The following is a 24,518-nucleotide window of genomic DNA, read 5'->3' as shown; positions in this document are numbered from 1 at the left end:
GATTTGTGCCAGATCGGGGCCTCACATATGACCGAGGAGTGAAAGGCCAATAGAGTTAAATGTGCTAAGAAAGGCTGAATAGGTTCTCAAATTTCAATGATCGCAGAATGTCACAGCTCCTGACAGGAGGTGAGACGTGAATACACATTTTTGAGCCACAGTGTCATGTTGACAACAGAAAGTGGAGCCTTGCAAAACTTTGACCGTGAACCAGTTATTGAAACAATAAATCTGTAGCATTCACCGCTTGGATTTCACGACTGACTGAAACGTCAATACTTTTCAATACTGATGTTCAAATTTCATATCGAGTGCGTGGCGTCATTTGTGATATCAGTTTCATGTATGTCGTCTCGTTAGAAAATTATTCAACCGCGATATTTTCATTTTTACTCTTGCTAATTATCACATTTATATTAATTACAGAATTATTTATAGTGTAGATGCGTATCTAATACAATGATAATTAGATTTTCATCCAGAAATATGCACTCGTTCCTTTGTGGAATACTATTGCGCTCACAATATTTCTGTTGCAGAATTCGTGCATATTTTTCAACATAAAAATAATCTATAAATATCAAATGTATATCTCATTACATATTTTCCGTGTGATATTCATTCACATCATTGATGCAACTGATATTAAGGTTAGGGTCTTAAGTGCGTGTGTTTCAATTAAATTTAAAAGATATCAATTAGTGAAACATACCAATCACCTTGATCCCACACCATTGACAAAATGCTCAGTAGTAACCCATTCTTTGACATAATGTACAATAACAATAGTTCCTGTTATAATAATTTCTAAACAAATAATACACAGTACATTAACGATGCTAAATCTAACAGGACATATCGCATCCTTTGCAGTTTGTACTTTTACGAATGTGTGTCTAGATAAACACAAGTACTTCAGATTAATTTAAACCACATACAAAGTCATAAAGCGTATCTAATAACTCATTTGGAAAATTATGCATTATGATTTATATATATATAAACTTGACAATGAAAAGACTCGGCACAAGATGGAAGTCTATAAATCAAATAAATAAAATGACTTCACATGCCTTTCCAACAGTATTTAATTATAAAAATACAAACTAGTTTCGCCTATCGGCTCATCAGTGTACATACAATGTAACGTGACGTCACGTTACATTGTATGTACACTGATGAGCCGATAGGCGAAACTAGTTTGTATTTTTATAATTAAATACTGTTGGAAAGGCATGTGAAGTCATTTTATTTATTTGATTTATATATATATATATATATATATATATATATATATATATATATATATATATATATATATATTGTAACGCATGTTTCTTTACCTTTAACATTAACCCTTATGCTGGACACAATTGATACTGCATTTGCGACCAGTGCAGATCATGATCAGCTTGCACATACGTGCAGTCTGATCATGATTTGCACTGTTTGCCATTCGGTCAGTATCTTTTGGTATGCACCTCTTTTAACAGTTACTGGTTCTGTCCAAACTGAAAGATGGACAAGTTCATTATAGAAATGTATCAGGGTAAGGGTTAAACAAGATGGCGATTTACTTTATGCAGTTGTTGTGTTTAATTTATATGTATGTTTGAAATTGCTATCATTACTTCTAGGAAACAAAATGCTCCCGAAGCGGAAAGATTTACTGAATCAACGATATAAGATACAAACGAATCCGCAATTATTGTGAGTGTATCTAAGTGCTACATTATATGAAAGTGCAACTTGTTTCTCCAATTATTAAATATCATACAAATATGATACAAATGAAAATGTGAAGAACTGCTGATTGACAAGTGTTTCGATTACTTGTCCCTGTATAAAGTATTGTTAACTGGACTGCTTTCTTTCTTTATCGGGCAGTCGGAAATACCATCTTCAACAATTGTATTGTTCTTCTCTAGTACTGAACTTAATGTAATTTATATTTATTTTGACCGCTCTCCACTATTTAACATGTCCAGATGTATGTTTGTCCATGTTTAATTTTCTTTGTCTTCAGCTGGCACCTGAATATTTTTCCCCAGCTTTAAAGGTGGATAATCAGATTTTGGCTAAGTAACGGATTTGTTTTAAAATTTAACATCTGATCATTTACACTCATTTATGTTCAGTTAGGTGTTCACTGGAGATATTTTTAATAATTGGTTTTCCTATTGCAGTTGCCCAACCAAGATCGAGTTATTTTATCATAAGTATAAATGTGATAAACATACTTTACCTAAGAAAATGTATAACTAACCGATATATTGTATTATATTCGTAAAATAATTACATTAACAATTACATATATAGATTGAATTCATTAGAAATGCAAGTTTGAAAAATTATTATTACCTCCCTTTGCCTATCTTGGTTGCGCAACCAAGATAGAATGGAAAAAAATGAAATTCAGAAGCTACATGCATTTTAAAACCTACCTTTTGATTCAGATTGTTAAATATTTGGTATATCTATCCAATGCGAATGTAAAACTCAGAATTATATGGAAATAAAAAGAAATACCAAGCATTTTAAATATTTTCATATTAAAGGGGAGTAATTACAAATTTTTATGAAAATCAATAAAGTATACATTTCTAACAGGGATCTAACTCTAAGTAATGGGTATTTTTGTTTCTTAAATAAATCTCTAACAGAATATATAAAAAGTAAAAAATGTCACTAAATTTTGCTTAAATGTGATTGACCACCTTTAAGGTATGTTTTAAAAGTAATGTTTAAACAATGTCATTTGGTTGGTATATTCTTAAAGTTGACCATGTTTTGCACTGTGTTGCAATTTTTAAGCAGCTACACCGTGCCGATTTTTATATATTTTATATAATTTATAATATTATTTCAAGCTCTTTTGATAAAAGAAACATCAAGCGTTTGGTAAACAATTATAAGACACAGAATAAAACTGTCAATATCATTTTTTCTTAAAGTGCCTCAAGTAAACGGATTTAATGAGACAGAATTCTAATTCCAACATTGACAAATTAGTGTCGAGTTCTGTGGGACTGTATTAGACTTTGCTCCCCTTATTCAAAATAACCTTGGGCAGAAATAAAACCTACCTACATTTCTTTCAACGAAAGAGTATAGGCGAAATAGAGAACTTTTACCGCATGTAACTCAGTATTTTTAAATATGTTTTACTCTGCCCCTTCTGTTTCAGAGGTAAATTCACTTCGAACAGCAAGAACTCGCTTAACAAGTGAAAAATTTCCATTGTGTACAATAAATCAATAATAAGTCTTGAAAAAAGTGCAAACTTATTAGAAAACTGGAAAATAAGAGGAAAATAATAGGTCTAAGTGGGGCATGAACCTACGCCCCGAAGACCACCCCGAAAATATTAAGTCAAAGTAGATTTATGGTAGGAATTGAATACTCTTCAAAAGGAGGTTCTCTATTACGGGTCTAATACCTTCAGAATAATGTGGACATAAGTTTCATTTTTATTAACCACATCTATACAATAGAAACAAACTAATGAGACAACCTAACCATGGTTCATACAAAAAAACGGGATTCTGCTGGAGATTCATTTTCAATATCGTTACCATAATAGAAGGTATTTGTTGCGAGTTCCTTCAGTTTCTATCCGGAGTTCAAGGCATACTTTTCTTAACCACTTGTTTCTTCTAGATTAATACAATTCATCGCTTCGGCCAAAACACTTTCCAGTGCATTTGAATTTGTACCGGGACCAGGTGTTGACCCTGTCTAAACGTCTACTCAACAATATTACTGACTAAAAATCCCTGATTTTTTGCCTTTTTTCAAATTGTGGCCCCGGATTTAGCAACCTGAACGGTTGCACTCACACAAAAATAAAAGTGAGATACAAGTGAGTACATACATAATGATAACAATAGCCTAGGTATTTGTATTGAAGTTAGAAACAGACAGAAAAAAGTTCAAAAACACTTTGACTGCAAATTTCAGTGGGGCGTAGGTTCAAGCCCCACTGGAACCAAAATTTTTTTCCCATATTTTCCTTTTTTCCTAGAAAGTTTTTACTTCTTTCAAGACTTATTATGGATGTATTGTACAACAGAGGAAAATTGTCATTTTATAAGCGATTTCTTGCTGATCAAAGTGAATTTACCTCTGAATCAGGAGGGGTAGAGTTAGACATCTTTAAAAATACTGAGTTACATGCGGTAAAAGTTCTCTATTTTGCCTTCATTCTTTAGATTACATATTGTGGAAGAAATGCAGGTAGGTTTTACTTATGCCCCAAGGTTATTTTTGAATGAAGTGAGCAAAATTCAAAACTGACCCAGAGGATTCGACCTTAATTTTTCAATGTTGGAGTTAGAACTCTGTCGCATTAAATCTGCTTACTTAAGGCACCTTAGAAAAAATGTTATTTACAGTTTTATTTTGTGTTTTATAATTGTTTAACAATAGTTTGTTTTTTCTTTTATCAAAATTAATGCTGTAATAAATTCTCTGTAAGTGTTTCAGATAGTGGTCATCACATTGAAAGGACTTCGGACACTTTCTATATGAATTTGCCTACTCCAAGAGTGAAAAATAAACCACTAAGAAATAAGTATCTAATTACATATACCATCAAAATACATATTTGAGATTATTTCTTAAAATCAAATTTTTCAATATTTGTTTCATAAAATGGTAATTTTTGCTCTAAATAGAATTACGTACCCTGTTATATACATATAAAAGCTATTTTGCTTTAAAGAACATTGTTCCCCCCCGTGCATCAAAACCATATTTGGCCAGCATATGTAGATATTAATTATACACATTTTCTGTGACTATTGTGTTGATGCAAGGGGTGGAGCAGTACTTTTAAACAAAAAATATAACTACAGGGTGTTCCCAAATGTAAAGTAACCAATACTTTTTATATTCATTTTTAATAATTTGATAGTCACATATTTTTACATCTGTTTGTAACTAAAATACTATACAAATGTTTGAATGGGCACATATAGGCATGTTATACATGTAGAGTAGTGAGAGAAGCAAATACTTTTAATTCATTATTATTCATTGGGTTAAATTTTCATTGGCATATCCTGTTTGTTTGTGTAGTAGATTGGCAAATGTGTGCTGTAAAATACTAGCAACACACCAGGTAATCTTCTGCATGCCTTCCTCGCGACGCGCACACCGCTAGCGATGAGGATGTAATTTGTTTTCCATTTTGTTTTTATTATTTTTTTTTTGTATTTTTTATATATTTTTCATTTCTTAATTTCTTCATCTTTTCCTGTGCATTTATATTTATTTCTTTTAGACACATACTACATATGACACGCATTCATTACTTCATGTTCTTCCTTCAGTAAAAACTGAATTGAAGATTGTTCTTTGCGGCGGACTAGGCCTAAACACAACAAAAAGGGTGCAATATGTGCACAGCAGTTAATCTGATTCTGACTTTAGTCTATCCAACAGAAATAAAGCTTGGCATTGCTATGCCTGTGATGCATAGGTCAAGAACAGTAGCTTCTTGGCAGGTCATATCAGTGACGGTTTCACATTCATTGTGATGCCACGAAAGTGATGTGTCAAGTCGCTTTCCATTCAGATGGCATATACAAATACGGCTAGACGCGAAAACGAACTAAACGGTCCAGCCGAGTTTCAGGTGGAATTTTTATACAACGACCTGCTTCAACTTTAGCCCTACAAATGACACATTTCGAATATGTTTGCCCACAACTTCAGCCCTGAATAGACAACATTATCTATAGATTGGTTGTTGTCAGACTTATTCCGATTTAACTTTTTCCGATCCAACTTCCTTAGGCAAGCCTCAGAAAGAACTGTCATTTCGGATACATTTTTATTTCATGTTTAAGCGAAATGAGCCGTGCTATGAGAAAACCAACATAGTGGCTTTGCGACCAGCATGGATCCAGACCAGCCTGAGCATCTGCGCAGTATGGTCAGGATCCATGCTGTTTGCTTTCAAAGCCTATTGGAATAAGACAAACCGTTAGCGATCGGCATGGATCCTGACTAGACTGCGGAGATGTGCAGGCTGGTCAGGATCCATGCCGGTGGCAATTGCACTATGTTGGTTTTCTCATGGCGCGGCTCAATTATGATGTGTGCCACTGGTACTTATCCTAAGCAAGAACCCACCCTACGGCCTTGATAAGATTACTGCCTTTTCTTAGTATTAATGTTATACATCACACAAATATCTGCCATCACTTAAAACAGAGCTATACAGACATGTACATGTACTTAAATAACTACCTGAACCACTGTAATAAAACTGACCGGTCACTTATACATGTATACCTATTCACACATGTAATGCGTCAATTACTTTACATTATAACAGTGTATAGATAAATCAAGTACAGGTTGTTTGCTAAAATATCGTTCCCTTTTTTATTTATTTATAGGATTTTAATCTTAAAATGTTATTTTTTCCTTAAATAAACAGATTTTGTCACTTTTTTCGACTGGAATTCAAATATTTAAAACTTCCGTAAATTGATGACATTATATTTTCACGGAAATTAAACATTTTATTTTTTCAAGAAAATATACCCTGGCCCAGATAAAATAAGAAAAACATCTTGATAGGAACAGATACAAATCAGTTTCTGCTGTAATAAATTAACTAATACATTGGTTTATCACTGACTCGAAACGCTTTGGGTATTTTTTAAATACTTAAGGAGAAATTTGCATTTAAAATGTAGGCTAGAAGCATATGATAGTGTCCGAAGTCCTTTGTCTCTACTTGAGCTTGAGGAAATACCATAAATTATACAAAATTTACAAAAAGCGGCACGGTAAAAATTGTTTAAAATTTACAACACAGTGCGAAACATGGTCAACTTTAAGAATATACCAAGCAAATGCCATTTTTTAAACATTACCATTAGGGGTTCAATACCTTAAGAGGCATAGAGTTGACTTGCATTGAACATGGACCATAAATCAATCTAAACACTTTTTAATTATATCCATTTTTATTTTGCAATAAGAAAAAGTGAAGGTCACGATGACAGAAACCATCTTGAATATGTTTCAAATAGTCTCAGACTTTGAACTTGATTTTCAAACTTTGCAATATTTTACAGCCTTTAAAAAAAGTTACATGGTAACAAATGAGAAAACCGATGGAAATACCGAAAGCAACCCTTTGCATTTTTTAGCCATATCTATTTTTGTACATATTGTCTGTTGAATAAGTCACAGTGCCAAATTTTAACGTCAGTTTCATCGTTTTTTAAAATTTAAATCAACATCAATATCAGTTATAAAAAGTAGCATATGTCAGTGGCACAACCTTGATGTATGGGGACTTTGCATAAACAATAAAACGCCGGATCTAATGTTTTGTAAAATGCATTTAAGTTTATCCTCTGTTATTGCTAGCTGTGCTTTTTGTCAAGAGGCCAATTGTAGAACATTTTACAAATAAATCCAAAGGTGTTAAATTCTTTCTGTTCTTTTTATCAAACGGCTAAGCATATTTGACTAGCATTTACAATTCTAAACGATTTAAAATGTCATTTTTATGATAACTTGTGTGTGTGTGTTCGGCTTTAACGTCTTTTTCAACCATTTTTCATTCATATAAACGACGGGATAACGTTGTATACAAGTAAGTACGGCGGTATGTTAAGGACATGCATTTATTTTTTCAATATTAAATCATCTCGAGCGCACGACATCTTCTCTCGAGTGCTCGACTTCTTATATAGTGCGCACGACATCTTATCTCGAGCGCACCACATCTTATCTCGAGCGCTCGACATCTAATCTTGTGCACACGACATCTTATCTCGTGCGTATGACATCTTATTTCGAGCGCACGACATCTTATCTCGAGCGCACGACATATTATCTATATATATTAAAGCCCTTTGTCTGTATTCAGATCATCAGTAAAACATATGACTGTTTTTGGTCTAGTTTCGTTGATACTTATAATCACTTCACGTGATTGCAGGGTTGTGATTTTAATGCATAAACTAATAAAAAAGGCAGCAAAAAATCAGTGATGACGCAAAGGAATAAATTTAAGTCCTTGACAAAATAAAGACTGAGTATGTAGACTTCGCCCATATATGAGGGTTGTCCTAAAATAACGTGACAAACTGCGTGTTTTGGAAACTGTACAAACTATATGAACAAAATTTTACCATCATATAATATAACCTTTAATGAGTTAATACATATATTTTCATATCAGTATCTCTAAAAACGAGATATACAGAGAACTTCAAACACAATCACATATCCCTGACTGGCGCAGGTCTCGGCGCCAAAATAACGTTAAAACGCCGTCAAAGTCTGTGACTCTTTACCCATGCCGTATACGCACGTTGATACCAGTCTCTACTCAACTATGGTTGAACCTCTGTGTCTCTAACATAAGATCATGCAGATCATCAAATCTGTGGCCCCGTAAATGGTCTTTTAACTGCGGGAAATATACAAAGTCTAACTGTCTACCAACATTCACTTTGTCCTTATCATCGGTCGTCCCGTCTGAAAATCTGTGATGCTATTTGTATACTAAAGCTCTCGACACATTTTTATCCTTGTCTACAGTCTTCATCTTCTTGTAAGTTTCAACTGGTGTCATTCCGAGGCCGACACAAAACTCTATGACGGTTCTGTGCGCCGCCTTGTCCGTTGACGTCGCCGTTTTCGCGTAAATCTAGAAGCAGATTAACCTGTGAGAACTGTCACTGCACATGCATACGCAACGTCAGATCTTTAAAACTTTTACATATGACGTTGATGTGTACGGGCTTTTAGTGCCTAACGCAACGGGTTGTTCGGAAACTGAGACAAGCATCACGGAAGACAGCCTATTAAAACGGACCATTTTTTGGGCTGCGCCGGTTACATTATACCACTTTGACCATAAGAAAAGTCCAATGCTTTTTAAAGATAGCGTTTTTCCGCATAAGCTCTTGATCAAAATCTTTGAAAATAAATTATTAACAATTTCTGTAAATTCATTAAGTTTGGACGTTGATAAATTATTCAAATAAAATTTGTCACGCTATATTGGGACAACCCTCGTATGTTTCCTCTTTATCCATGCATGCAGTTTTATGACTTTTCTGACAATAGAGAGTTTGAGATTTCAACCTTCGTCTTCCCCTTCAACGTCTCTCATATATATTTGGGGTAAAACGTCACCGATATGCGCGTATTTTATTTATATCAGACGTTGCTACTAAAGTTTTCCATGTAATATCAAGTAAACCTAAGACTTCTCTATATTACTATGTGAAATAAAAAGCTTAGTTTCAGGATTTCTGCTTATTAAGTTATTCGATTATCCATATGTATAATTAGACTAAATTCGATGCGAAACGCTATCAATAAGTATAAGAATAATGAAGCTTTGTATGGCTAATGATTTTAACTAAATACATTGAATTGAACCTGGAAGTATGAAGTTATCAACTGATTTTGAGAAACTTTGAGATTTTGTTCAAACTGTAACTTCTACGGCATATTTGTGTCTCCAGGCGGTATCGATTATACCAGATGGGCCTTTTTGTCGTATGAAGTGAAGTTTTGAACGTCCGAAGATGTGATATCACGAAAGTCAAAACTTCAGTCTTTTTACATCTACTCTGTCCACATACTCGCCATCAAAGACTGAATTCTGCTTGGAGGCACATGGCATGACAGTCATTTTACTTGAAAAATGAATAATACCGCGCGATTATCATCTGGCGGAACATTTTATTTCACTTTCAAATAAAATCAATCCTTTCTGTCGGACACTTAATACGACAATTGCGTTTTAATTATTTTATAAACATAAAATGGTATTAGTAAGACGGAAAATTCACCAGAAGTATGACAATTTCAGATCTATGATATCATGATGCGAGAAGTTTCCTGTTAGCCGTATGGGATAACTCCATTCTTTACATGTACGGACCAAGAGCCTGGCAGAGAGGAATTGTGGGTCAATTCCCTCTTTGATTCTTACATTTTACAAAGAAAATCGGTCTTGAAACTCGGTGTGACACCCCCTACCCCTATCCATGAAATGAGTGATCTCCTCTTTAAATGTGATGTCCCTCCAACCAAAATTCCTGGATCTGCACATACTTTACTTATGAAATAGTATATTCAGACAAATACGTGTCACATATGCCATGTTATTTTGTGCGATAATTTTCGTCTCCACCTAACATTTATTTCTTGACTGTTTCGCTACACATTTGGTGACTTGGCACGAATATGTTGTGCTGTCTGAGAGTTTGGCATTATACAGAGTCATACAGTGTCATGATGCCAAAACGTATGATATCCCGAGAGTATCTTACATTTGTTTCAAATCGCTTGTTAAATGTATTAATAAATTGTTTATATTGGCTCATGTTATAAACATTTTTAAACATTTTAAAAGGTTAGATTTTCATCAGGTACATTGTTTATGAGAGTCTACAAGTAAAACGCGTCTTTTAAGGAATTCGATGTACAAAGTACCAATTCAAAGTAAAAAAAAATCCCTTTAAGAAAAACTATGAAATACTAGCCAACAGCATGACGGATGAATCTGCCTTTTATATTTTCTGTTCTTGTTTAAAAAATATTAACTGTATTATCTTTCAAGAACACCATCAACAATAGAATACGTTGATATGATTATTAGCACGATTTTTCGAAGAAAAAGGAGAGCTATTGCACTCGCCCCTATGTCGGCGTCGGCGTCGGCGTCGGCGTCGGCGTCGCCGTTGGTTAAAGTTTTTGATAAAGTCAAATATCTCTGTTACTATCAAAGCTATTGACTTGAAACTTAAAATAGTTATTAACTATCAAATGATCTCCATAACTCTGATTTGAATTTTGACAGAATTATGCCCCTTATTAACTTAGAATATTTTGTTAAATTTTTTGATAAAGTCAAATATCTCTGTTTCTATTAAAGCTTTTGACTTGAAACTCATAAATAGTTATTGACTATCAAAGTCTACACCAGGAGACAAAATTCCCATAACTCTGATTTGAATATTGACAAAGTTATGTCCCATTCTAACTTTGATTTTTTACAGGCAAAGCTCTAATTCAGTCAAGCACTGAGAAAAGTCTAGCGCGCTGTCTTACGGACAGCTCTTGTCATTTTCATTTCCTCTCATGTATGGTTTACAATCGTGCATTGTATACTGACATCATTTTACATAAAACCAACACCAGTGAGTTTTTACATTGTTCACATTGTTTCGTTGTTGTTTTTTTTATCGTAATCGCACTAATATCCATGCGATGATTATATTAATTGAAATGTTTTATTTAATTTTCTTTTTAAAATTCCCGCCCTTTCGGACAATTGATACCAAAATGCACGAAAAAAAAACGTTCATAATTACGGATGAATTGAATGGGCGGATTAAAAGAAGTAAGGCTCATTCTAAAGTTTGAAATCTCAAGGAATTTTAATCGAACTTCAACATCATACGTTAACTTCACAAGAGACGTTGAAGGGGAAGGCGAAGGTTGAAATAGCAAACTCTCTAATGTGCGAATTGATACATTAGTCGAACTGCGTTTTGTTGCTATAAACATGCAGTTAGTATAATTAATTATATTCGTTTAAGTTTGGTGATAGGATGACCTTGTTCTTGCGGGAAACTTTAATAACCTCTGAATAGGCGGGACCCTAATTTGAGTTGGTTTACTATTGGCACGTGTTTGAATTGTTTTGATACTGACACGTATTTGTACAGAAATTGTGTTTTTTCATTACTTAAATTCGTCTATTGATATAACATATGTGAAGAGCTGTTCGGTTTTATTTACAGTGGATTGATACAGATTCTAATCATTTTCGCTGTATAAGTTTGTTTATATTTGGGGAATACTTCTTGCATTGACGAAAGCATATGGTCATTTACTGAAGTAAATAATTACTTGCACAAATTAAGCATCAAGACAACTTAATTAAAGTTACTGTATATGCCATATTCGGAAGCAAATAAGATTTATTTCTTTGTAAGATATATGTAATATTTGCAATTATCGAGAGGTTCCTTAAATATAGAAACGGCATTTCAGAAAAATCTTAAACACGAGACAAAATATCGAAAACCATTGTCTATTTTATTTGTAAAACACATGCCAACTAATGGTTTCAGGCAATAATAACTAAGTCGAACCTGGGTTCCCGTCTGCAGAATGATCTGTTGGCGTAAATGGATCTGTAGAAAGATTAAGTACTCAGTGAGACAATGTGCTTTATATGAATAATAAAGTAAATTCCTTTGGTTTTACAGTCAACTCAGAGATAGATGTTTGAAATGCATTCATTTGGAATTGCAGTTTGACATAGGTAGAACGAACCTCCTAATTTAAAAGCGATTTTAAAAGGCATGTGAAATGACGTTTTACTTGCCCCGAATGTTTTGTCCTTTGTAAGAAGTAATATTTTGCTAGCATTGATTTTAATATTTGAGAACATTAAATATAAGCTTTTATTGTTATCTAAATACGGACGTTGACTGGAATATAAAGCTTCAGAATTTTCTGCTGCATATCTTAAAAATTGTTGAAGAAATATAAAAACTCGTACCTCCCGTGCATAGTGCTCTCTTTCGTTGCGCATTCGTTGCGAATCTAAGCAGTACTTGACCATCTGTAACTTTGTAAATATATCCGAATGGTACCTGTATTAGTTTATTAAAGGTTCTCGCGTCAAAAGAAGATGCTGTGTAAACAAAAGACAACATATTAATAACAATTAAATAACTAAATGTATACATATAATTCAAAATGTTCACCTATATTTTAAGACAAAAAGAACAAGTATCCAATAAGCAACATTCTGAGAGCATTTCCTGCCAAGGTGTAAGAGTATAGCAATGTGTGCATTGATTTGTTACGAGTACGAGGTGTGAAGAACTTCAGATAGCCGCATAAATTTACCAATTCTACAAAAGAGTTAGTTAGTCGTACGCAGGAGTTCGTAAATAAAATCTTTAAGAAGCATAGAATGCAGATAAGCAAAATAATAGCAAACTCGGTTTGATCGAGTCTGTTCATGAGAGGTATTTGGCACTGCGAAATCTCACATGCCCACTACCACCGGCTTTAGTGGAATTCTGTTACATAAATTCGGTCATAGCTTCTGTCATAGAAAGTATATTTATAAGTAATAACGCCCTACATAGGATTAGGTCGTAAGCATGAGTTACTATGATCTAAGTAGGAGTTATAAAATCGTAGATAGGAGGTAGTAGGCCGTACGTTGGAGTCGGTTTGTCTTTCGTGGGCCTTGCTATCAATCTCTGTTCGCCATAGGACGTTATAGTATAAAAGGGATATATGTATTCATGCTACATTTTTGCAGGCAATTTAGTAAGTAATAAAAGTAAATCACATGTTAAAAATAATTCATTTAGAGATAGACTGAACACTACGTTTTACTGGTCTAACTGATCATTGTCTCATTAGTTATAACAGTATTCATACCATTATATTTTAAAATGACTCTGCGTATAGTGTTCCATGTCCAACAAAGAGCAGTACCATTTCGTGTTGATATCAATTTTTCTGAAGATGTAATTTGACCTTTGCGTCCCAGACATTTATGTACAGATATGTTCAATGGAAGTTCGTTCTCATCGTCGAGCCGATCAATACCATTATCTTTAATTAAAAGGTTAATATACATATTATTTCCCATTTCAGTTGCTGGTAACGACTTTGAAATATTAAAGGATTCATTTATACGATTTAATAATAATATTATTATGATGATGCAAAAGAAACAATTCTACAAGAAGATCTTTTCGAAGCACAGAACGCAATCCAACAAGTTTAAAGTAAACTCGGTTACACTTGCCGTTTGGCACATTCTCAAGTGGAATATTATTATTAGATAACAAAACACCGACACCATGGTAAAAAAGGACCAGAAATACAAATCGGAATGCAAGCCAGTATATTTACATATTTGAATTCCAAATGGTCATATGATGTTTGCATGTAGTCCAGACAACCAGTCTTACAAGTTTATCTTTCTTTTCAATTGGAAAATAGTCAATATTAGAAATTCATCCAGTTTCATTAGACCAAGTATTAATCAGTTCCAATTAAGAGGGTTTTTTAATAGAGACATGTTTTTCTTGGACAACGTAATCATTTTAAACGCCCTCCAAGGCTAGTTTACCCAGTGCTCAACAAAATATTTCCATTATGTTTATTCTTCTCTAAATGTGAAACAGTGCCCTCGGTTTGATGGTTTTTAGTTCAACAAACTTAAAATAAGCTATATCAACATCCGATTCAGTCTTTCTGTGTTTTATTCAATCACTCATTCGTTTGTATGGCTGTTATTTTGATAGCATATTTCAAAATGCTTGAATAGAGAATATTAAAACAAGGCAAAATGCATATTGTCACCATTCAAATGAACTTTGTACAATGCCATGTAGTCATATCTTCCACACGGTGTATACTGCTCACCACAACGTGCTTTACAGTTTGATACTTGATTACCTTTCGTAGTTATCGTGTCAGTACAAAAACACTGAAATTGTAATCGTATTTACATATGATTTATATTTCAAACTTCATATATATCGTGCACAAATGTTTTTAAGGGCATAGTAGTACGATTAACTGCAACAGAAGGTAAGGGTTGAATCAAACATTTAAAGTTCTATAAGGCTTTTAATTTTATGTTAAAACAGATGAAACAGCTATCTAAGTAGAAGTTATATGCGTATATATATGGTTAGAAAAGCGCTACTTTTGATACTGCACAGGAACTTTTAAATGAGGTAATAAAAGCAATAGGTTCAATAACACTTTCTAATATGCCTATCAATTTTCAATGTTTAGATAAATACTAGAGAAAACAATTATGTTAAATAGGGTTTAACAAGAAACGGAAAAAGTGGCAGCCACAGTTTTAGCCTTTAAGCTGGATGTTAAACTGTCAAATAGGCATTGATTATGCATTATACATTACAAGCTCTTTGTTGTAATACAGTTTGCAATATTCAGGGTTTCAGAAATCTGCAAATTTATTTACCAAAATTTTAATCTGGTAGGCCGAACATTTAAGTTTATTTGGCAATGGCCATTTCGGTTTATTTACTGTGCTTCAATACTACAGTGGATAATTTTGTTCTCTTAAATAGCAATTATCATTAATCCTTTTTCTCATTTTAAAAGATAAAACTACATGTTTTTAAACTGAGAAATATCATCAGGAGTACTCCGGATAGTTACTGCAACATGACAATAAAAAAAAGGAATGCAAATCAATTTTATAAACTTGCAAATTCCTTAGAACTTACTAACTTAGCGCTCTGTGAATTGTAATTTATCTAAAAATTATTTAAAGTTGATCCTGTCTGATTCTAAACATCTGCCTGGTTTAATAAACAGACATGAACCGCGTATATAACGTCTCTCAGTTTCTTGACACTGTGTATTCACTTATCCGAATTTATGTTTGTCCAAAATTCTGTATACTTTCTGATATTTTGCAAAATCATGGTCGATTTTTTGCATGTTAGGCAAGTATTTAAATTGAAAAGCATAAACAATCATTGTAAGCACTAAACTGCCTCAAAATCAAATATCTGTTCTTTCTGATCGCTTGATAAATTTTGAGGTCAGCGAAACTGAAAGTTCACTTTGGCAGGTGGCGCTAAAATGACGTAATTTTACGACTGGTTTACATAATGTTTTAAACAATACCTATCAGCGACTTTGATATTATTGGATCAGTCTAAAATCAATCTTGCACACGTTTTTGCAAACATTTGCCTGCGGGTACGATTAAATGGTTTATTGTTTGCAGATTGTGACAGAAGGTGTTAATTAAAGCCTCGGGCATGTATCTCTTGATAAACAAGGGGATTATAGACAACTATCAAATTTATATTTGAAGACTAAATTATTGATTTCCGGGCTACTCGATACGGAGTTTCAAGGTAGTAGCCCGACTGAATTTTTGGTAGCCCCCGGAGCTCCGGACATGGGATTTCTGAAACCCTGAATATTGCATCTTGATTTATTCAGGTTATTATGGTGAATTTTATTCTGATGCAGCGCCTGATGCCCTTCATACCTGTAAAATTGGATTTAGAATCAAATCGAATGTACTTAGATTTAATGAAATAATGAAATTCGGCTTGAAAGTTGAAGCAAATAAATGCTACCAGTTCAATGTTCTAGACTCGTGAATCCTAACCTCAATTATTAAATTTCTTTTATGCAATTACATTAATATGATAGAGTTCGTATAATTGAAGTAGAAATCTAAAGCAATAATAAAATGGCAACTAAAACATAGTTTTCATACAATTCGTTACTTACGCCTGATTTGCTTAAACCAATGTATACAGTACTTCCACATGCTGCATAGCACCGTCCAAGAAAACTAACGTTGTATGCAAGCACTGCTTTGTGTTTTCCTATGTACCAGCAACCTGCAAAAAGATTCACCACCAAAACATTTTGATTTTTCTTATCAGAACCTTTCAAAATGTCATAAATCACGTGACTGTACTATTTTAATAATCTAACTTGTCAAAGTGGAGTCTATATTGTCGTGTCATAAACGAAGTTAAGTTACTTTAAAGCTGCAACTGGATATACAATGCTGACGATTTTAACAATAATTGTTGACGTATTAAGCGAACTGTATATGCTTGTAGAAAGTAGATTTTTTTCCCAGTACACAATAGCGCAATGGACTGCATGGTTTTCTTTGACTAAAGATCAATTTTGTCAAAGATATTTTAACAAATCTTACATTTTAAAACATTGCATTAAATTAAGTATTGATATTAAATATTGAATGTGTATCGGAAAATTATCATGCATGTACATAAATATTCCTTTTTTTTGTGCTGTATAACCTACTACATGTATATATTTATATAATTTAATTTAAACAATAAGCTATTAATAGATACATGTACCAGAGATTTATGTCTTCCGCTAATGGTATTACAATATATATTATCTATGTGCTTTGCAAGTTTTGTGTATATAATACTATGTTGTTCATTCAATACATAGCATAAATTGATATAACTTGCATTATTTGCATGTATTGTTTCCGTTTGTTCCAGGTGGATGGCAAGTTCATAACATTGCAACAACATTTTCCTGTCTCTTGGCAACGAAAACACGTTTGTGAATCCTTCCTGGTAACGTGACGTTTAGTGGTCTCAGACCGTATAAAATATTGATTAATGGTTTATGATATATTGATAAAGAACACTTATTTCAAGTCGGTAGTTCTAAAATTGCCGTAAATGTTTGTATGTTTTCATCCGTGGGCAAATATGCAAATTAAAATTTTCAATAGCAAAATCAATTATTGTCTACTGAATATGACATTGTGCTATATACCTTTAGTAAAACGATCGCCATGACGGTGAAAAAGAGAGTAATAATAATATAGCCTTTATAATTCTAAGTTATTCAATGTGAACAATTTATGTATGCTGACTTAATGTATGTGTTAAAGGTCCATATTGCTTTAATTTTTTTATCTTGAAACAGATAAAACAGCTTTTCAAATTGATCTTATGCGCATTTACATGGTACATGTAAGAAAAGAACAAATTTTAATACTGTTATAGTTAGAGCCACTAAGGGAGGTAATTGAAAATAGATTCAAATTCATTAATATTTAAACATTTGACAAATGTTAATGAAAGTACAGTGGCGCCTGCGTGTTTGTTCCCCGTGTACACGTTTAAGCTCGCTCGTGGCTCGGCTGGTTCACGTTTTCACGTTTCACGATTGACTAAACGTGCAGCCAATCAAAATCGTCTGAAACGTGTATCGTGCAAAACCGTTTTTGGTCTTCGTGTAGCCAATCAGAACAGTGTACTAAACGTGAATCCAATCAAAACAGTCTGAGGGATTCGGACAACTTCACCAGGCGACTTACCAATAGATCTATCAGAAAAATAAAAATGTTTGTTTGATGGTTGCCTCTTCCCTGTCATGTAAAGAGTAGCCTACACGGCCGCAGTAGAGAGGATGACAGTGATATCAATTAATTCGTACGCGAGTCAAAAGGCGCAAAAAGAACAACATTTGGCAAAAGTTTTGGTCATGGTAAGTTTATTAATAATTAAATAATAAATGTTATGTCATTTACTTTCACCTTTTTAAAGTACACCAGATTGTGGAGATCAGGTGTAATCGTCATTCTAGTAAATGTATTATTTCAAATACATGGTTTGAATGTGCAGTAGTCTTCGGATACGAGGCACCGGCCAGGCAGTGGTTTATATTAGATCATTAAATTTATATATACCGTATATATTGATGGAAATTTCAGAATAAATACATTTAAGGTATTGTTTTCAGAAGCATATGTCACTGATGTATATTAGTCAAAATAATTCAACATTCAGATTGTTTATATTTGGGACTGGCAATCTAAACATCCCAAAATAATGGACGTTTAATAACAGTACACATGTGCAGTCATGTAAAGTTACTGGTTTTATATTGTGTAAACACACGGTAAGCGTTGATCGTGTACAGTACATAAATAACCAATAAATTCGAAATTTTGGATATCGATTATTTGATAATTTTTACACAGATTAATGAGGAAATGAATCGCCTTTGGAAACATGTATGTTTTATTTTAATATATGATCAATTTGTGAAATGAATGATATTAAAACTAATATCATGTAAAGTGTTGGCAGCAATTAAAATTTCATCAGAAGTTGCAGGGTTTTCCCTAACGCACAAATCCTGCGTCATAGTTGCACTTTTCTGAAAAATGACCCGTAAAAGTAAATTCTGTGCGTCACAGTGGACGCAATTTCTTGAAAATCTAAACAAAGAGTGATTTTCTGAAAAAGTACTTTCAGTTTCATAATTATATGCAGACTGCGTCACTGATTTTGTCTATTTGCGTCAATTCAAATTTCACAAATTTAATACCCAGTCCAATACTTTGACTGATTAACACTTTGTAACAGTTGTTATCGCTGCTCGCTACTTGTACCAGTAGTATCAGTCTGCTGTTTACTAAAAATATTAAAATGGCTCAAAAACAAAGCAAGCTGACGATGTTTATGACGGCAGCAAGTACAGTAGGACCCAGCCGTTCAAATCACCTGTTTCTACTATAACACTGTCTGGTAATTAAAAGTACTAAAACCTATTTTAGCACATATATAAATAAAAAGTCAAACATCAGCTGTTTTTATCATTTTATACAGTGACAAATATGAGGAAACACTTCAGTCTGTATAATCACTAGTATAAGTAAAACAAAGTTTTATTCAAAATCCTAAAAGTATATCTGTATGACCCCTAAAATTTAGAAATGACCCCCAGATGTGAAATACTGGGGGTCACAATGACCCTCATTTTCAAAAGTCAAGGGAAAACACTGAAGTTGCTTCAACTATTTTGGTCTTTTGAGTGTTTGTCATGAGTGGGGAAATATTTCCCATATGAAAAAAATATCTCAATATTTCCTAGGATCGCGTCAAATATAGTGGAGGATGAATCAGAGTACACAGTCGTGTAAAGTTACTTGCTTGCACATATTTGCATGTGTACATGGTGAACGTTAATCATTTACAGTACAAACATAGGTTTAAATCACTAGAAATTTCGTAATTTTTGATATTATTTGAATATGTTTGCATAAACCAAAGAGGAATTGAGTTCCTTTTTGATACATGTAAGATTTATTTAAAATATTGGTGATTCCTGAAATAATAGGCATATTAACCTGTAGCATGTACAATGTCGGCCTGTGCACGACATTACGTCGAAAGACATATGATGGAATAAGACAATTGGTAGAATGGACATGTGATCAAATATGACAAGTGATAGAATGGATATTTGATAGAAATGATATACGTGTCGAATTATTTCGTCAAAAAGTCTTTTAAATTTGTCGGAATTACTTGTCCAAAACATCAAAAGCAAAGAGTTATGACTGAGTAACTGCATAATAGGTAGTATGTAGTGCTATTTATTTATTTAGCATAGCTCTGAAAATACGTCTGTGACTTCCGTAGGTGGCACAAATGCAAGTGCCGTAAACATGCGCAATGAAATTGTGAATTCCTTATCCTCCAGATACTGTTGTCTCATGCCCAGCTCCCCAACATTACCCAATGAGCCTGTGCCAGGTGAAAGAAACAGGCTTCTACGGTAGCTTCTGGATATACATATTGGAAGGCTAGTATACATGCGCGCAGAGTAATTCTGATTTTCGCTCACCTAGTTAATTGGTCAAATCATGCGTAACATATTCTTGAATGTGTTTTAGGTAATCAAATAGACCAAAGATCAGGATGCAGTGCGACACAACATCGAAAATATCACAAACAATTATTTGGTTAAGTGTCGTATTTTAAAATATGTTTCGACCATTTGTCGTATTCGACAATTCTTCCATTCTTTAGTTTGTCCATTTGACTAATTGTCTTATTTTTTCATTTATCTTTCGACAAATGGTCATAAACCCAGTGTCGGCAGCAATGAAAATTTCATTAGAAACTGCTTCAACTAATTTGGACTTTCCAGTGTTTGATGCGAGTGGGGATATTACCCATATGAAAAAATTATCTCAATATTTCTTAGATTGGCATCAAACTATGATGTTTATTTTTTCACTAAAGACTGCACCTCAGCTTTTTCTTGTCTCAGTTGTCTGTAGTATTAATTGCATGGAAGAAGTTCGGGTCATGAGTACTTCGCAGTACCTGAAAAAAATCACCCACTGACCTATATTTATAATTTGTTTTTAGCCATTAGTTACGACACAGCTTTATTATGTCACTATGAACGCATTTCTTTCACCATCAATGATTATGTACTGGTAATGGATAGCAGATAATGGGGAGGACAATGACTCTCAGGCTAATCGTAATAAATGTACAAGCTGAATATCAGTTATAGATTTACATGGTTTTAAAGTTAAATTGTTGAATTATATGTAACATCATTTGAAAACAAAACAGATCCGGGTTGGGTGATATGTTCTTGTGTGCTTTTTCCTTCATTAATAATAACACCTGGAATATAGTTTTATGAACAATTGCGGTATGTTCATGTACACTGAGGAGAAATGAAAACGCAATCAACATAAGGCTTGAATATATTTTGTTCTTAGACAAAAAGTTTCGCCTTGAAATTGTCAACACAAACACATCTCGATACTCTATATCCATTATGTCCATTTTATGGTCCGTTGTGCTAATTAAATTTGAGCACTATCATGGGTATGTTGGGTTTTTTTATATCTCGTCAGTGTACTGTATGCTCATGCATATATTTGATAGCTGTTTATCTTCTGGTATATGCCTTATGCAGCACAAAGTCATGTCAAATAACATTTCTGTTCATGTGATTAATGTTGGTCCGTTGGTTTTCATGGTTTCCGGATGATACCTCATGAAAGGCTTGACCAATTTAAATAATATTTGGTACACAGGTGTAACATCAGGAAATACAGGTCAAGTTTGACTTTGGAGTCAATAGGTCAGAGGTCAAGGTCACAGTTACTCGAAATATTTAAACGGTTTCCGGATGATAACTTGAGAACGCTTGGGTCTAGGATAATAATTTTTTGTACACATGTGTAACATGATAAAATACAGGTCAAGTTCGATTTTGGGGTCAGTCGGTCAAAGGTCACAGTGACACTGACCAGTAAAACGGTTTCCGGATGATATCTTAAGAATGCTTGGGCTTAGGATCATAATGGTACACAGGTGTAACATCATGAAATACAGGTCAGGTTTGACTTTGAGGTCAGTAGGATATGAACTTGAGCACCTCCTACTTTTCATTTGGGTCCATCCCCTAGTTTTAGAGTTAACGCCCTTGAAATACTGCACATTTTCACCTTGTGACGCACCTAGCTCAAAAAGTATTTAATATTAATGGATGAAAACTTGCATTCATGAACAACTTATAAACAACAGGGCAGAATTACAACAAACTTTACAGAAATGATCTTTAGGTGATCACCTTTTAAAATTGTTCGATTGAATAAGATGCAGAACCATGGTTACCAAAAGGAAACGCTTTAAAATCATTCTTGTTTAAAACCCCAAGGGATAGGGCCTTGATATTTGACATGTGACATCATCTAATGGTCCTCTGTTAAGATTGTTCAAATGTTAATTGAAGTTTGATAACCCGTTGAATTCTGATAAATCTTTTAAGTACTTATTCCTATATAACAAGTATCCCCCAGGGCGGGGCCTTTTTTCATCCCAGGGGAATAAATTGAATAATCTTGTTAGAGGTCCACCACACAATGTTATATACCAAATATCAAAGACCTAGGCCTTGAACTTTCAGACAAGATTTTTTTTTTAAAAATCCCATAATTCATAAGTCTATGTAAAACTGGGGACACCCAACACAGGGCCGTTTCACCCCAGGAGCATAATTTCAACAATTCTGTAGAGGACCACAAGGCAATGCTACATACCAAAAGCCTAAGCCTTGCAGTTTCATGCAAGATTTTCCTATACATGCAAGTCTAAATAAAACTTGTCCCCCGGGGTGGGACCTCTCTTCACCCCAGGGTAATAATTTGAACAATCTTGGTAGAGAACCGCAAGGTAATGCTACATGCGAATTATCAAAGGCCTAGTTCTTGTTATTTCAGACAAGAAGATTTTTAAAGTTTTTTCCTATATTTGTAAAACTTGACCCCCGGGCTGGGGCCTCCTTTACCCCAGGGACATAATTTGAACATTTTTCATAGATGACCATTAGATAATATAACATGCCAAATATCAAGGTTCTATGCCTTGCGGTTTTGGACCAACAAGAAGATTTTTAAAGTTTTTCCTTTCAGAATTCGATTCTTTGAACAATTTTATAAGGGGGACAACCAACGGCGGACATCGAGCGGTCACATAAGCTCACCATGAACCTTTGGTTCAGGTGAGCTTAAAATTACTGTCTTCTTTAAATGTGTGACCTTGACCTTAGATCTAGGGACCTGGTTCTTGCACATGACACTCCGTCACATGATGGTAAACAGATGTGCAAAGTTTTATCAAAATCCCTCCATGCATAAAGAAGAAATGCTGTGGACAAATATTTCATTCTTGCATCCTTTGACCTCCAAGTGTGACCTTGACCTTAGACATAGGACCTGGTTCTTGCGCATGACACTCCATCTCATGATGGTGAACATTTGTGCCAAGTTAAATCAAAATCCCTTCATGCATGAAGAAGATATATGCTCGGTACAAAGTAATTCTTGTTCTCATTTAACCTCGAAGTGTGTCATTGACCTTAGACATAGGGACCTGGTTCTTGCGCATGACACTCCGTTCATGATGTTGAACAATTGTGCCAAGTTTCATCAATATCCCTCCATGCCTTTAGACGATATGCTCCGGACAATGTCTGCGGACGCCGCCCGCCGGCTGGGTGTTCCCATAATTTGTCCCGTTTTTCAAACGGGCGTATAAAAATGTTTTACTGTACCTTAGATAATTGTCAATGAACATATAGAACTTTTGATTGAGGAAGTAATAAAGTCAGCCAAATAAACCACACTAGACAAATTCAGAGCAACATGTAGTGAATTGTGTTGGGTTTTTTTTTTGGACAATGAGGAAGTCCCATAACTCTGCAATTTTTTTTTTCTAAAAGAACCTAACATGCCCCATGCACAACTACTGTTGGTACTGATCACTTGTGTGAAGTTTCAGTAAATTGTGTCAAAGGGATGAGGAGAGATGGTGAGCACAAGATTGTGTTTATGTACATATTATAGTAACAAAAAAAACAAAGTGCACAAGATTGTGTCTATGTATATAGTATAGTAACAAAAAAAACAAAGATATAACTTGTGAATTGTGTTGGTTTTTTTTTTTTTGACAATGAGGAAGTCCCATAACTCTGCAATTTTTTTCTAAAAGAACCTAACATGCCCCATGCTCAACTACTGTTGGTACTGATCACTTGTGTGAAGTTTCATTAAATTCTGTCAAGGGGATAAGGAGAGATGGTGCGCACAAGATTGCGTCTACGGACAGACAGACAGACAGACAACCTGAAACCAGTATACACCCCCCCTTACAACTTTGTTGTCGGGGGGTACAATTATGTTCAGAATAAGGAGAAAATGTGGAAACCAGAACTTCTAAACTAATACATTCTGTACTGCAGAACAAGGAATACAGTATACATTACATAACTTTACAAAACTAGCTATTCTGACATCATCTTTGTATCAACAAAATAAGGAGAAATACTTTCTGCATGCCCACTGGTAGAATATGGAGCCTGCCAGCTGTCTAAAAACGTTAAATTTATTACCATTTGGCAGTGTCAGAACTGATCTATACTAGTATCTGTATTTGCATATGTAATTCTTTCGACCAATTAAAAAAAAGTCTATAGAATATAATTCCTCGAATAAATTCTTACCAGGTAGAAATAGGTCAGAATACACTTAAAAATTGGATGTAAAATTTATGTTGTACCATAGAAAAGTGGTCTCCATTTTTCCCTCAGCCAGTAATAAA

At 34.0% G+C, this 24,518-nt stretch overlaps 1 protein-coding gene across 2 annotated transcripts in view; it reads right to left on the bottom strand.

Moving 5' to 3' along the window:
- The window catches only part of LOC128559864 (uncharacterized), a 44,857-nt gene that overhangs the window by 2,139 nt on the left and 18,200 nt on the right, over window positions 1-24,518 (bottom strand). For both annotated transcript variants that reach the window (XM_053552662.1, XM_053552661.1), the window contains exons 3-7: window positions 16,327-16,439; window positions 14,398-14,524; window positions 13,465-13,641; window positions 12,566-12,700; window positions 12,153-12,194 (exon numbers count right to left, since the gene is read on the bottom strand). In XM_053552662.1, coding sequence (XP_053408637.1) covers window positions 12,153-12,194; window positions 12,566-12,700; window positions 13,465-13,641; window positions 14,398-14,524; window positions 16,327-16,439 — 594 coding nt within the window. The remainder of the gene's footprint in view (window positions 1-12,152; window positions 12,195-12,565; window positions 12,701-13,464; window positions 13,642-14,397; window positions 14,525-16,326; window positions 16,440-24,518) is intronic.

The sequence above is a fragment of the Mercenaria mercenaria genome, chromosome 10 (genome assembly GCF_021730395.1).
Source record: "Mercenaria mercenaria strain notata chromosome 10, MADL_Memer_1, whole genome shotgun sequence".
NCBI lineage: Eukaryota > Metazoa > Mollusca > Bivalvia > Venerida > Veneridae > Mercenaria > Mercenaria mercenaria.
This window is presented reverse-complemented; position numbering and strand designations above follow the sequence as displayed.